The following is a 16,827-nucleotide window of genomic DNA, read 5'->3' on the forward strand; positions in this document are numbered from 1 at the left end:
CAACTGGTGAGGCGCCTCTGTACTTTGCTTTCAGGACTCAGCCTTGCTGTTGTGTTGATCCAGCACTCTGTTCCCCAGGTTCTTGGAGGGTTTTCTCATTTCAGGAATAGCAGATGTAAAGCCTGAAGTATGTCTGGAGTCAGTCTGTACAATATGAGCTTCAGCAGTAATTAGATTAAAGCAAGCAACATCCAGTATTAGGCTTGTGACTGTTTTACATAGATAAAATTGAGTCAGCCATAAAAAATAAGGATGTCTGGAGACAGATAAGGACTGCTGGTGGCATGTACTCTCCAAGCTTTGTTTCTAATTAATCTAATTACCAGAAAAGCACATTATGATTTTCCATTAAATACCAATTTGGGGGGATACATAATTCTAGGTTTCAAGTTCCTTTCTTTTATTTATAAAGAATTTAATATCAGTCAAATCAGTATTCAAATGTGAGGATATAAAAAGACTTCAGGAGATTTGCCAAACAAAGATTTATATCCCAAATATGTGGGGGATTTCCTCGGTGGCTCAGTAGATGAGAATCCACCTGCCACTGCAGGGGACATGGGTTCAATCCCTGGTCTGGGAAGATTCCACATGCCAGGGAGCAACTAAATCCACGCACCACAACTACTGAGCCTGTGCACCTTCGAGTCTGTGCTCTGCAACAAGAGAAGACACCGCAGTGAGAGAGAGCGGATGGAAGATTACAAATGTGAAACGTTTATACATCTCAAAAATGACCTAAAACCATGCAAGCAAAAATTGATGGAACAACCAGATGGAACTGACACAGTCTGCTTCCCACTTAGACTGACCTTCTTTTCCTAGAAACTGGTCCTGGGTTTGGTAAAACATGCATCACCTCTTTCTTTAGCTGTAGACTCTAATGTACCCAGTGATCGAAAAATTTCCACTGCTGTTAACTGTGCCCTCTTCACGCCGGCTGTGATGAGGCTGTGAGGATTAGTTCTCTGCAGTGTGGGAGGTTTGGCACTCAAGCCTTTGTGGTCATGATGACCAGAGTTCTAGACCAGTCTCTGCAGTTTCTGAACTTAGGCAAGTCTGTTGACCTCCTTAGGCCACAGTTCCTGGGGGTGTCTCAGGAGGGTGACCGTGGTGTGTCCTGGGGATATAATCTGTGCCTCAAGCCCAGTCCTGAGAACTGAGCCATCTCCTCTACTCCACAGGTGGGGAACAGCAGCATAGCCTGGTCTCTTGGCTACATGCTCAGCCTGACCAACCAGATCCCAGCCGAAAGCCCCCTCATCCGCCTGCCTATCAAGCCATCTGCCTTCGTGGGCACCCTCGCCTTCTTTGCAGCAGTGGCCTTGCTGTGTCTGACATATCTCGTATACTTGTGTGTGTTGTCCAGGAATCAGAGGCGCTCCCAGCATGCCTTGGACAACATGGTGGACTCTGAGTGAGCCTCACAGAGTGGTTCCTAGAGCCTGAGAGCTGCCCATAACCAGCTTGGGGGGCACCAGACAATGCAAGCAAAATGTCCATCTTCGGGAAACACAGCTAAAGTCCAATGCCTAGGTCCTGTGCCTCTCAGATACTGATTTATGTCAAAACACCTCTTGGGAAGTCCCTCAACTGTTCTGTGCACATTCCTCTGCCAGAGACCCCGCCACCCACTAGCTGACCTATTGGGGAACAGAGGAGAGACAGGCCATCAAGGTCAGCCTCCTTATTCCAAGTGTCCCACAGGAAGAGTAAGTTGAGAAGATGACAGATGAAATGTGGACGAGTTGACCTCAGGGCTCAGTTTGCATTTTCCCTCCTTCAAAAATGCCATAGTCCTCCCAGTAGGATTGGAAATTGGCAGGTGTCTAGTAAGCATCTGGTCCAATCAAATATCTCATTTTATGGCTTCCTCTCATTGGTCCTTAACTAAGAATTTCCTTGACAACCATTAATAACATTGAGCTCCCTCAGCTTGGCAGAATATTGTGTCTAGGGGAAAATCCTCCTTCACCCCCAAGGACAGTGGCCACAGCCAAGCTTCTGTCATGCAGGCAGAACCTGAAGGGCAGAGCCACACAGGACATCCACCAGAACACTACAGGCCATTCCTGAAGTAGGGTTCCCTCTCAGGGCTCTGGTCATTAGATCGCCACCTGCGTGTGTTATCATCCTCGTTGCCTCCCCTTCCCACTGCTCTGTGCCCTTGTGAACTGTCTATTCCTAGCAAGGCTATCATGCTCCAGATCATTTTGTCTTTGCTAGGCTTTTGCTTAGGGTTGTCTTTCCATCATTAGCACCCTGTGTATATTTCACCCACCATTCCCACAGGGCCACCTGATGCTGTCACAGGACATCCTCTTCTCTGATTTGCTTACCAATCACTTTCCTAGATGGTAGGCCTTTGCACACAGTAGCCATAGTTCCTGACTTTGAGGGCAGAAAGGAAGCTGCAGGGATATTTAACTCCAAAGTGGGAAGGGACTCTAGCAAGTCCAATGGCTGCAAAGTAAAAATCAACATTCTCTCAGATTATAGCTTGTTCACTGAGTACAGAATAAAGGAGACTTATTTTATTGTGACTTGCAGTGTGTGTTTGTTACCATGCAAACAGTACTCTTTCTCTTCAGGACCCAAGGTGGCATCTATGAAAAGAAGCTAAACAACTAAAAAAGTTTGAGCAAACTTTCCTAGTGTATTAAGAAAGTCACACATCAATATCACCTTTATTCCAAAGAGCTCAAAGTGTTTCACTTTAATAAACCTTCAGTTCCTTGAGATAACTGAGTCCAACATTTCCTTACCTTATCTGACATTGCAAAGCTTCTGTGAGGCTACAACCTGCCACTCACATCTTGATTCCCAACCAGAATGGCTGCTCCCATCCCAAAGTGCACCACTGTTCACAGTTTTCCCTACCTAGACTGTGGGTCATCCTCCCACTCATCCAAACCACCATATTTCTCAAGGTTCAATCCCAGCTCTACTTCTTTCACAAAGCATTCCTTGCACACACTCATGCACGCGTGCACACACACATCATGATCTCTCTCTTGGATTACTTTTTTTTTTTTTTTTTGATTACTTTTTAAAAACTACACAAATTCTCATATTGTTGCTAGTCATGCAACTGGACTACAAAATTCTAATCTAATCTCAACTCACAATTTCCATGACTTCTTTAAAGGCAGAGTGTTCTCTCCAGGCTTCCCTGATAGTTTAGTTAATGAAAAATCCACCTGCAATGCAGGAGACCCCACTTCAATTCCTGGGTCGGGAAGATCCACTGGAGAAGGGATAGGCTACCCACTCCACTATTCCTGGGCTTTCCTGGTGACTCTAATGGTAAAGAATCCTCCTGCAATGCAGGAGATCTGGGTTCAATCCTTGGATTGGGAAGATCCCCTGGAGAAGGGAAAGGCTACCCACTCCAGTATTCTAGCCTGGAGAATTCCATGGACTGCATAGTCTATAAGGTCACAAAGAGTTGGACACAAGTGAGTGACTTTCACTTTCATTTTCATTTTCTCCAAGAAAGAAAGTCATATTCAAAGCATTAGGAGGATTTGTGTAGATATCCTCCTTAGGGCAGAAAGGGCCCTAGGGCAGCCCCTAGGAACTAAGAGTAACCCCTAGCTGACAGCCAGCATGGAAGAAGGATCTCAGTCCTACAACTGCAAGGAGTTGAACTCAGCCACCAACCTAAGTGAACTTGAAGGCAGATCTCCTCAGAGCCTCCAGTCATTTCAGCCTTGTGAGTCTCTAAGCAGAGAACCCACCCAGACTTCTGACCTCCAGAATTGTGAGGTCAGAAATGGGTGCTGTAATAGGGCACTGAGTTTGTGGCCACTTGTTACACAGCCATAAAAAATTAACACAACTACAGAACTCCAAGCTCCTAAGCTCCAAACAGGGCAAGTGCTTACATGTGAAATATGTACTGATGATAAATCACTAACTATGATTAGGTGTCACAAATTATGCCTACTCCTTTTAATAACCATGCAAGAAAAACATGGGCTCAAAGGTAAAATAACACACCAGCATTACCAGCTAGTAAGCATTTTTGGAGATGGAGATTGTGAGTTGAGAGTCTGGTTAAGTCTAAAATACATTTGGAAAAAACAAATTTTTTTTTAAAAATTGGGGAATTCCCTGGATTCCCATTGGTTAGGACTCCACACTTTGACTACAAGGAAACCACATTATGTCCATCATATTTCCCTTCACAAAGTCAACATCATGACAGTTGGGCATCTGACTTTAGAATTTTGTAGTCCAACATACCCATTCATATAGTTGTGTGATTTATGACAGAGGTATCTCATCAGAGCGGTAGTGAAAAAAGTGGGACAATTGGATTTCCACATGGAGAAATAAAGGAAATTCAACCCTTCCTCTCACATTTTCAAAAATCATTCCCAGGGACTTTCCTCGTGGTCCAGGGGGTAAGACTCCGCCTTGCAATGCAGGGAACATGGGTTCAATCCCTGGTTGGGGAACTGAGATGCCACGTGCTGCACAGCAAGTAACTGACGCCCCACAACCAGTGAGTCTGTGAACCTCAACAAAAGATCCTGCATGATACAACGAAGATCCTGTGTGCCAAACTAAGACCTGATGCAGCCAAATAAACAAACAAGGATTTAAAAATATCATCCCCAGGTAGTAAGTGTGAAAGATAAACCTACAAAGGTTTTAGAATAGAATGTAGGGTGGAAAATGAAAGATCTTAAATAAGGAAAGGGTTTCTTAAACACTACACAAAAAGCATTAACCATAAAAGAATACTGGATATGATGGATCACATTAGATTAATGTGATTAATCTACTGGTCAAAAAACAGCATTAAGAATGAAAAAATAAGCCATAGCATGGGAAGAGGTATCTGCAAAGTATATAGCTGATTAATTGTATGAAGAACCACAAATCAGTGAGAAGGCAGATGACCCAGTTTTTCTCAGTGGGCAAAAGGTTTGAAAAGACGTTTTACAAAAGAAGAAATTTAAATGTCCAATAAATATAAAAAGGTGCTCAATTTCATTAAACAGGTCAGGGCAATACAAATTAATACTATAAGATAGCACAATATACCCATTATTCTGGCAGATTTAAAAGTCTGACAATACCAAGTGTTAATGAAAGTATAGAAAAATGGAATTCTCATTTACTGATGGTGGGAATGAAAGTTAGTGCAACCACTCTGAGAACCTGTGCTATTATCTAATAATGCTGAAGACATGCATACCAGATGGCCGGGAAATTCCAGGCCAAGGTATTTATCTTTGAGATATGTGTTCTAATGTATATCAGGATACATGTTTAGGAATGTTCTTACCAGCAACCAAGACTCCCATCTCATAAAATGGAAGAATAAATAGTAACATGTTGGTACTAGAAAATACCATACAGCATTAAAACAAAAGAACTACACATATATACTCAGTATGGATGGATCTTAGAAACATAATGTTGAGGTTAAAAAACAAGTCATTAAGTAGGTAGGTAGAATAATTCCATTAAAATAAAGCTCAAAAACAGGTAAAACTAAACAAAGAAGGTAAAATTGATACCTTTTGTATGGAAAGAGATAAACAGGTATTTCAGTCTGCTAGGGCTGCCACTGGAGAAAGCAATGGCATCCCACTCCAGTACTCTTCCTGGAAAACCCCATGGATGGAGGAGCCTGGTAGGCTGCAGTCCATGGGGTCATGAAGAGTCAGACACAACTGAGCGACTTCACTTTCACTTTTCACTTTCATGCATTGGAGAAGGAAATGGCAACTCACTCCAGTGTTCTTGCCTGGAGAATCTCAGGGACGGTGGAGCCTGGTGGGCTGCCCTCTTTGGGGTCGCACAGAGTCAGACATGACTGAAGTGACTTAGCAGCAGCAGTAGCAGGGCTGCCATAATAAAATACCACAGACTGGGTGGCTTAAACAATAGAAGTTTATTTTCTCACTCTTCTGGAAGCTAAGAAGTCTGAGATTAAGGTGCTGGTCAGTTCAGTGCCTGTGGTGAGAGCTCTCTGCTTTGTAGATGGCTACCCTTTCACTGACCTTTCCTCTGTGCTTATGCAGAAAAGGTGAGCTCTCTCTTTTTATAATCATCTCATTATGATTAGTGAACCCCCCTCATAACCTCATCTAACCTTAATTACCTCCCAAAGGTCCCATACCCAAACACCACCACACTGGGGATGATGGTTTCTACATATGACTATTGGGGGCACACAAGCAGACAGTCCGTAAAAACAGGACTTATGGAGTGACAGTTCAGTTCAGTTCAGTCACTCAGTCATGTCTGACTCTTTGTGACCCCATGGACTGCAGCATGCCAGGCTTCCCTGTCCATCAGCGACTCCCAGCATCTGCTCAAACTCATGTCCGTCGAGTCAGTGATGCTACCCAACCATCTCAGCCTCTGTCATCCCCTTCTCCTCCTGCCTTCAATCTTGCTCAGCATCAGGATCTTTTCAAATGAGTCAGTTCTTCGCATCCTGTGGCCAAAGAATTGGAATTTCAGCTTCAATATCAGTCTTTCCAATGAATATTCAAGACTGATTTCCTTTAGGATGAACTGGTTGGATCTCCTTGCAGTCTAAGGGACTCTCAAGAGTCTTCTCCAACACCACAGTTCAAAAGCATCAGTTCTTCGGCACTCAGCTTTCTTTATAGTCCAACTCTCACATCCATACATGACTACTGGAAAAACCATAGCCTTGACCAGACGGACCTTTGTTGGCACAATAACGTCTCTGCTTTTTAATATGCTGTCTAGGTTGATCATAGCTTTTCTTCCAAGGAGCAAGCGTCTTTTAATTTCATGGCTGCAGTTACCATCTACAGTGATTTTGGAGCCCTAAAAATTAAAGTCTCTCACTGTTTCCATTGTTTCCCCATCTATTTGCCATGAAGTGATGGGACCGGATGCCATGATCTTAGTTTTCTGAACGTTGAGTTTTAAGCCAGGTTTTTCACTCTCCTCTTTCACTTTCATCAAGAGGCTCTTTAGTTCTTCTTTGCTTTCTACCATAAGGGTGGTGTCATCTTCATATCTGAGGTTATTGATATTTATCCCAGCAATCTTGATTCCAGCTTGTGCTTCATCCAAGCCAGCATTTCACATGATGTACTCTGCATATAAGTTAAATAAGCAGGGTGACAATATGCAGCCTTGACATACTCCTTTCCCAATTTGGAAGCAGTCTGTTGTTCCATGTTTGACAGTGAGGTTCTACAAATGGGTAGTAGTTACAGGTATTCCCTTTTTCAACCATTCATACACTTACTGTATGTCCTACGTGACTGAAAAATAAAATTATAGATCTGGGCTAACTCAGGATTTGCTACCTCCATGATGTTCATACAGTCTTTCAATCTCTTTGACCATTAGATTTTCTCATGTATAAGATGGAGATAATATCTGCCTCCTGTTACAAATTTTAAAAAGAGAAAATGTAGCACTCAGCTAGTACCTGGCACAGAGTATAGCCAATGAATAAAAGTATAAAAAAGTATTTCTTTCACCCATTTATTTATTCACTCATCATACATTTACCAAGGGCTTCCCAGGTGACTCAGTGGTAAAAGAATCCACCTGCCAATGCAGGAGATGCAGGAGACTCAGAAGACATCAGTTTGATACGTGGGTCGGAAAAATCCCCTGGAGAAGAAAATGGCAACTTACTCCAGTATTCTTGCCTGGAGAATCCCACAGATAGAGAAGCCTGACAGGCTACAGTCCAGTGGGTCGCAAAAAGTCAGATATGACTAAGCACGAATGCACTAACATTTTCCAAAAGTCTATCAGGTGCTAAATCTCTCACTGGGCTGGAAGACTAAGGTTGGAAGAGAAAAGAATCAACTTTCCTCTTGAAACATGTGAGACACTAACACCCCCTACTGGAGCTATGGAGAAAACTCTTTCTGGTTATGCACTTTTTTCCTCCCTAATTAAAGATGCTGAAAAAAAAAAATTAGAGTTTAAAAATATTTTTAATTTTATAACATAATGAGATAATTGGAAATTTAAACATTTGGTAATATCAAGGAATTTCTGTTAATTTTTGTTTAGGTGAAATAATGGTATTGTGGATTTCTTTTTCAAGAATAATCCTTACTGTTTGCCTACCGCTTATGAAAATAAAAATAAACAAACGGGACCTAATCAAACTCAAAATCTTTTGCACAGCAAAGGAAACCATAAACAAATGAAAAGACAACCCTAAGAATTGGATAAAATATTTGCTAATGAAACAATTGACAACAGATTTATATACAAACAGCTCAGACAGCTCAATATCAAAAAAACAACACAATTAAAAAATGGGCAAAAGACTTAAATAGACATTTCACCAAATAAGATATATAGATGGCCAACAAACACATGAAAAGATACTCAACATCACTGCTGCTGCTGCTGCTGCTAAGTCGCTTCAGTCGTGTCCGACTCTGTGCGACCCCAGAGACAGCAGCCCACCAGGCTCCCCTGTCCCTGGGATTCTCCAGGCAAGAACACTGGAGTGGCTTGCCATTTCCTTTTCCAATGCATGAAAGTGAAAAGTGAAAGTGAAGTCGCTCAGGGTGTCTACTTAAAAGTTACACAGTCATGTCCAACTCCTAGCGACCCCATGGACTGCGGTCTACCAGGCTCCTCCGTCCATGGGATTTTCCAGGCAAGAGTACTGGAGTGGGGTGCCATTGCTTTCTCCGACTCAACATCATTAATTATTACCAAAATGCAAATCAAAACTACAATGAAAAAAGAAACTGCAGTGAAGTATCACCTCACACCAGTCAGAATGGCCATCATCGAAAAAATCTACAAACAATAAATGCTGGAGAGGGTGTGAAGAAAAGGGAACCCTCTTACACTGATGGGAAGGTAAACTAATAAAGCCACTATGGAAAAGAGTATGGAGGTTCCTTAAACAATTAAAAATATGACCCAGCAATCACACTCCTGGGCTATACCCAGGGAAAACTGTAATTCAAGAGACACATGTACTCCAGTGTTCATTGCAGCACGATTTACAATAGCAAGGACTCATGTCAAGCAACCTAAATGTCCACTGACAGAGGCAAATGGATAAAGACGCAGTACACATATAGAATAGAATATTACTCTGCCATAAAAAGGAAGGAAATAGTGCCATTTGCAGAGATATGGAAGGACCTAGAGATTGTCATGGACTTCGCAGGTGGCGCTAGTGAAGCTAGCTCCTGCCTGCCAATGTAGGAGACATGAGACTCAGATTCGATCCCTAAGTGGGGAAGATCCCCTGGAGGAGGGCATGGCAACCCATTCCTGGACAATCTTGCCTGGACAATCCCCAAGCTCCACAGAGGAGCTTGGCAAACTACAGTCCACAGGGTCACACAGAATCAGACATGACTGAAACGACTTAGCACGCACACAGAGATTGTCAAAAAGAGTGAAGTAAGTTGGAAAAAGAAAAACAAATATCCTATAATATCACTTATATGTGGAATATAGAAAAATGATACAGATAAACTTATTTGCAAAGCAGAAAGAGAGTCACAATGTAGAGAACAAACTTATAGTTATCAAGGGGAAAGAGGAGTTGGAGGAATTGGGAGATTGGGATTGACATATATACATTTCTACGTACACGATAGATAACCAGTGAGAACCTCCATAGCACAGGGAACTCTACTCAATAATCTGTGGTGACCTAAATGGGAAGGAAATCTTAAAAAGAGAGAATATATGTATACATATAACTGATTTACTTTGGTGTACAGCAGAAACTAATACAACATTGTAAAACAGCTATATTCCAATAAAAAGTGAAAGAAAAAAGAATCACCATTTAGAAACTTTTTAAACCATTTAAGATGAACTGATACGTCTATTATAGCAGTTAGGATTTAACCCATGAAATAGAACAAGTAGGAGATACACTGATACATACAATTTCAATTTCACGAGAAATTGCTTTTGTTAGTAACTGATGTGACTGTAGGGGTTATCGAGGAGAGTCAGAAACCCACAGGACAGCCTCAGCTAGATTACCTAGGATAATTTCCCATACTTAAAAACAACTGATTATGGTTTTAGTCACTTTAGATTAATAAATAACACAGGACTGTAACCTAGCCACGGTGACACGTAAAACTGACCATCACATTTGTGAACTGATTCAAAACAACACAGAAGGGAGAATGCAGACGGAATAGGACTGGCCTGTGGTTTGATTGTCCTTGAGGCTGGGTGATGGGTACATGGAGGTTTGCTATAGTTCTGTCTGCTTTGTGTATCTCACAATTTTCTACAATAAGAGAGTTTTAAAATATACTTTAAATCACTCAGAAACCCACTGCTTTATATTTGGTATTTTTATTTCTGGATATTTTTCTCTACATTTTTTCACATAGTTAAGATCATACTGGAGTTACAACTTTATATCTACTTCTTTTATAGCATTTCATTACTTATTTCATTAGCACTTTCATACCTCATTAAAAATTCTTCCCAAATATCAAACAAAAGGATTAATAATTCAGGCACTGACATCACACAAACCTGGTTTGAATCCCGGTTCTTCTATTCGCTGCTGAGTGACCCTGGTCTACACTTCTTAGGTGCTCTCTATACCTCAGTTTCTTTTAATATAGTCATCCATTCATTCAGCTAATACTGTGAGTATCCTCTGAACCAGATCCTGTTCTTTTTTTTTTTTTTTTTATTGAAAGATAATTGCTTTATAGAATTTTGTTGTTTTGAACCAGATCCTGTTCTTGATGCTGTGGCTACACCAATTAAAAAAAAAGACAAAGTCTCTGCTCTCATGGAACTGACATTACTGGAGGAAACAGACATTAAGTGCATATTGCTCAGGGGATTACAACTAATCCAGAGAAAAATGAGACATAGTAACGGGATAGGGAGTGCAGGGATTGCTACTTCACACAAGTCAGCAAAGTCTTGTCTGATGACATTTGAACAAAGACTTGAAGGAAGTGAAGGAGTCAGCCATTTGAAAGTATTTGGTAGAAGAGCACACTAAGCAAAGGAAATAGCATATGCAAGTAGGAGGCATTCAAGGTCCAGAAAGAAGCTAGAGTGATTGGAGGAGAACAAATAACTAGAAGACGTGGGAAATGGGGTCAGAGAGTTAACAGGAAACAGACTGTGCAAGACAGAGTCATTAGGTGGTTTTAAACAAAGGAGGGGCATCTGGCTTCTGGTTTAGAGGGTTTGCTCTCTAGCTGCAGTGATAAAAATAAAGCAAAAGGGGCAAGGGCAGAAACAGGAAAATCAACTGGTAGTCAGTTAGAAACCTACAGACAAAAAATGCTAGTGGCGAGGACCAGGCTGGTAGTGCTAGAGACGCTGAGCAATAGTCAGAGCACCAAGATTTGCTGTTGCATTTATTAATATGCGGGGTGAGAGAGAGGAGGAGTCTAGGATTATTATTATTCTAAAATTTTAGCCTAAGGAACTAGAAATATGGAGTTGCCATTAACTGAGCAGTGAATGCATCAGAGAGAGTTAACTCTACATTGCACCAGCACAAATCCACAAGTATGGAAAAGAGGAGGAAAGAAAATGGCAACAACAGCTTTGGCACCTGAAAAGCTGATGGACCAGGGTTAATGGCTTAGCTATCCAAGAAAGCCTAATCCTAACTCAATGAGGAAATTGAGAATCAACCTGTTTAAACAGTAGCATCTTTAAAAAGTTCAGGGGTTCATGGTATCATGTACAGCTGGAAGCTGAGTTCGTGGATATAAAATAAAGATGGTTACAAGATTAAAACAGTTTAAAGCTGTTTAAGAATGTAGCTCCCTAATCCCTTCTCCTACTCTGCTAAAGAATGATTATCTCTCCCCAACACAGGCAGAGGACTGGACAGCACAAGTCACAGCTGAAGTTGGAGGTATCATACCCAGAACAGCAGGATTTAGAGAACCAGACAGAGCACACACACTGTTTAGATCTCAAGTCCATCCCTCGGGTTCTGTGTAACTCTCCCTCTAGACAGGACTTTGGAAAAGTTTTCCATTATGGGAAACCCAAACAGCCCAGGAAAAAGGACAAAATGTGCTGACATTTGGAGTTCCCCAGTCAGATCACTCTGTAGTGAAACTTGAGTCAAGAACTTAGAACTTACATCAGCTTTTCATCCTATTCACCAACACCCACGCTCAAAAATGAGATGATAAACAAGGACTGCCAAGTATCTAGGCAGAGCCTCATTGTACTTTTACTGGAGTGTGAGGAAGGAACACAATTAGATGTTGGTGTTCTATCAGACATCTTTACCCAGAGTCTGTCTGTTTTATTTCTACCTCCCCACTATCTTTTTTCCTTTGCCCCATTCTTTCCTTAAAAAAAGAAAAGAAAAACAAAGTAATATTCCAAGAGGCCCCTGGTTTTGTTGCTTTGTTCTTATCTGCCTAAAACTCACCTCCGAATCATCTTAGAACTTGACCTTTCTTCAGGATGAAAGTCTCATTGCCTTTCTCTGGATTTCAGAAACCTAGTCAGGAATAAAAATACACTGTATGGAGTGATGTGGGCCCCATCAAGCACTCCTGATGGTGTGTAAATTGGTGTCAACTTTCTGGAAAATTATTGGTAATAGGCTGCAAGATTTTAAATGAGCAATCCAACAATCTAATTTCTAGAAATTTATACTAAGGAAAAATTTTAATGTGAATACTATTAGTAGTAATACAAACTGAACTGCTTATGAATATACTGATACAATGTCTAAAACTTGCTTCAGAATAATCATATTTAGTGGGTATATTTATATTTTCTCATATGAAAGCCACTATGTACATAGTCCCATTATAGTGTGCTGTAAATGTATAATACACACTGGATTTTGAAGACTTAATGTCAAAAAGAAAAAGTGAAATATGTCATTATAACTTGCATATGGGACATCTATTAAAATAATATTTTGGATATATTGAAAAAAAGAAAATGTATCATTAAAATTAATTTCACCTATTTCTTTTCTCTTTGTGACATGGATGACTAGAAAAGTTTAAATCACATTTAAGTAACATTTTTAATTATAAAGGTGGCTTGTATTAGTACTTGTGGTTTACATTATGTTTCTATTGGACAGCACTGGTATAGAGTCTATATACCATCAGTCCGACATATCTGCAGGCTTCACATTCTTCGGATTCAACCAATCTCAGATCAAAAATATCCAGGGAAAACAAAATTCTAGAAAGTTCCAAAAGGAAAAAACTTGAATTTGCCATATGCTATAAACTATTTAGAGCAGTTGACCCAGTTGGCCCTTCAACAACACTACGGTTAGGGATCCCAACTCTCTGAACAGCAAAAACAGAAAGAGCTGGCCCTCCATATCCATGAGTCTTCTATATTCAAGGTCACCAGTTATAGATTCAACCAACTATGGATCATGTAGTATTGCAGTATTTACTATTAAAAAAATCTGAATATAAATGGATGCTTGCAGTTCAAACCCAGGTCAACTGTATTTATAACTATTTATATAGCTTTTATATTGTATTATGTATTATGAGTAATCTAGGGATAACTTAAAGTATACATACAGGAAGATGTGTGTAGGTTACATGTAAACAGTAAGTCGTTTTATATAAGGTATTGAGCCTTTGCAGATTTTGGTATCTATGTAGATCCTGGAACCAATCCTCCATGGATACCAAGGGATGACTGTATTCCTATTAATAAAACAAAATTTTGCATTAAACATAAATATGTTTGAATGATTGACCATAAATGGGTAATTATTAAAACACGCTAGTAAAGTAATGCTCAAAATTCTCCAAGCCAGGCTTCAGCAATATGTGAACCGTGAACTTCCTGATGTTCAAGCTGGTTTTAGAAAAGGCAGAGGAACCAGAGATCAAATTGCCAACATCTGCTGGATCATGGAAAAAGCAAGAGAGTTCCAGAAAAACATCTATTTCTGCTTTATTGACTATGCCAAAGCCTTTGACTGTGTGGATCACAATAAACTGTGGAAAATTCTTCAAGAGATGGGAATACCAGACCACCTGATCTGCCTCTTGAGAAATTTGTATGCAGGTCAGGAAGCAACAGTTAGAACTGGACATGGAACAACAGACTGGTTCCAAATAGGAAAAGGAGTTCGTCAAGGCTGTATATTGTCACCCTGTTTATTTAACTTCTATGCAGAGTACATCATGAGAAACGCTGGACTGAAAGAAACACAAGCTGGAATCAAGATTGCCGGGAGAAATATCAATAACCTCAGATATGCAGATGACACCACCCTTATGGCAGAAAGTGAAGAGGAACTCAAAAGCCTCTTGATGAAAGTGAAAGTGGAGAGTGAAAAAGTTGGCTTAAAGCTCAACATTCAGAAAACAAAGATCATGGCATCCGGTCCCACCACTTCATGGGAAATAGACGGGGAAACAGTGGAAACAGTGTCAGACTTTATTTTTCTGGGCTCCAAAATTACTACAGATGGTGACTGCAGCCATGAAATTAAAAGATGCTTACTCCTTGGAAGGAAAGTTATGATCAACCTAGACAGCATATTAAAAAGCAGAGACATTACTTTGCCAACAAAGGTCCGTCTAGTCAAGGCTATGGTTTTTCCTGTGGTCATGTATGGATGTGAGAGTTGGACTGTGAAGAAGGCTGAGCGCCGAAGAATTGATGCTTTTGAGCTGTGGTGTTGGAGAAGACTCTTGAGAGTCCCTTGGACTGCAAGGAGATCCAACCAGTCCATTCTGAAGGAGATCAGCCCTGGGATTTATTTGGAAGGAATGATGCTAAAGCTGAAACTCCAGTACTTTGGCCACCTCGTGCGAAGAGTTGACTCACTGGAAAAGACTCTGATGCTGGGAGGGATTGGGGGCAGGAGAAGAAGGGGACGACCGAGGATGAGATGGCTGGATGGCATCACTGACTCGATAGACGTGAGTCTCAGTGAACTCCAGGAGTTGGTGACGGACAGGGAGGCCTGGCGTGCTGTGATTCATGGGGTGGCAAAGAGTCGGACACGACTGAGCGACTGATCTGATCTTATCTGATGGGTACATAGGAATTCATTATATCACATTCTCTACTTTTGTAATTTTCCATTAAAAAATATTTTAAATATATGAATAAAGCTGTTTTCAAGAAGGTGTTCATTCCTGTTTATACAATAGTAAAAAGTGAGAAAAATTGTCCAGTACTTATAACAGTAAGATCAGTTCAGTCACTCAGTCGTGTCCGACTCTTTGTGACCCCATGGACTGAAGCACGCCAGGCTTCCCTGTCCTTCACCATCTCCCAGAGCTTGCTCAGACTCATGTCCATTGAGTCGGGAATGCCATCCAACAATCTCATTCTCTGTCATCCCCTTATCCTCCTGACTTCAATCTTGCCCAGCATCAGGGTCTTTTCAAATGAGTCAGTTCTTCACATCAGGTGGCCAAAGTATTGGAGTTTCAGCTTCAGCATCAGTCTGTCCAATGAATATTTGGGACTGATTTCCTTTAGGATGGACTGGTTGGATCTCCTTGCTGCCCAAGGAACTCTCAAGAGTCTTCTCCAACATCACAGTTCAAAACCATCAATTCTTCAGCTCTCAGCTTTCTTTACAGTCTAACTCTCACATCCATACATGACTACTGGAAAAACCAAAGCTTTGACTAGACAGACTTTTGTTGGCAAAGTAATATGCTATCTAGGTTTGTCATAACTTTTCTTCCAAAGAGTAAGCATCTTTTAATTTCATGGCTGCAGTCACCATCTGCAGTGATTTTGGAGCCCAAGAAAATGAAGTCTGTCACTGTTTCCATTGTTTCCCCATCTATTTGCCATGAAGTGATGGGACTGGATGCCATGATCTTAGTTTTATGAATGTTGAGTTTTAAGCCAACTTTTTCACTCTCCTTTTTCACTTTCACTAAGAGACACTTTGGAAACAGTGTCAGACTTTATTTTGGGGGGGCTCCAAAATCACTGCAGATGGTGACTGTAGCCATGAAATTAAAAAACACTTACTCCTTGGAAGGAAAGTTATGACCAACCTAGACAGCATATTAAAAAGCAGAGACATTACTTTGCCAACAAAGGTCCGTCTAGTCAAGGCTATGGTTTTTCCAGTGGTCATGTATGGATCTGAGAGTTGGACTGTGAAGAAGGCTGAGCGCCGAAGAATTGATGCTTTTGAACAGTGGTGTTGGAGAAGACTCTTGAGAGTCCCTTGGACTGCAAGGAGATCCAACCAGTCCATTCTGAAGGAGATCAGTCCTGGGTGTTCATTGGAAGGACTGATGTTGAAGCTGAAACTCCAGTACTTTGGCCACCTCATGCAAAGAGTTGACTCATTGGAAAAGACCCTGATGCTGGGAAGGATTGGGGGCAGGAGAAGAAGGGGACGACAGAGGATGAGATGGCTAGATGGCATCACTGACTCGATGGACATGAGTTTGGGTGAACTCCGGGAGCTGGTGATGGACAGGGAGGCCTGGCGTGCTGCGATTCATGGGGTCACAAAGGTTGGACATGACTGAGTGACTGAACTGAACTGAACTGAAGAGACACTTTAGTTCTTCATAACAATAAAAGAATGGTTAAATTAATTATGTTCACCCATGTGCTGCATGCAATCACTAAATAGTAAAAGTAACATCTAACATTTGAATTCTAATTATATTCCCGGCTTTGTGCTAAACAAATTATATCATTATATCATTTCATAGTCACATAGTCACAATAAGGTAGACAAACTTCATATTCTCTGACCTCTTTCCTTCACTCCAGATTTATATATCTAATATCCTGCCAACTGACATCTATTAGCTGGAATATAAGGGTAAAGAACAAAACAAATCAATAGGAAAAAGTGAATTGGAAAAAACAGAA

General features: G+C 40.9%; 1 protein-coding gene across 1 annotated transcript in view; it reads left to right on the forward strand.

Annotated features, from left to right (window-relative positions):
* The window catches only part of ENTPD3 (ectonucleoside triphosphate diphosphohydrolase 3), a 34,463-nt gene extending 31,920 nt beyond the window's left edge, over positions 1–2,543 (forward strand). Inside the window, exon 11 of the mRNA XM_005222394.5 lies at positions 1,185–2,543. Coding sequence (XP_005222451.2) covers positions 1,185–1,421 — 237 coding nt within the window. The 3' untranslated portion in view covers positions 1,422–2,543. The remainder of the gene's footprint in view (positions 1–1,184) is intronic.
* The last annotated feature ends 14,284 nt before the right edge of the window (positions 2,544–16,827 follow it).

Source organism: Bos taurus, chromosome 22 (assembly GCF_002263795.3).
Source record: "Bos taurus isolate L1 Dominette 01449 registration number 42190680 breed Hereford chromosome 22, ARS-UCD2.0, whole genome shotgun sequence".
Classification (NCBI taxonomy): domain Eukaryota; kingdom Metazoa; phylum Chordata; class Mammalia; order Artiodactyla; family Bovidae; genus Bos; species Bos taurus.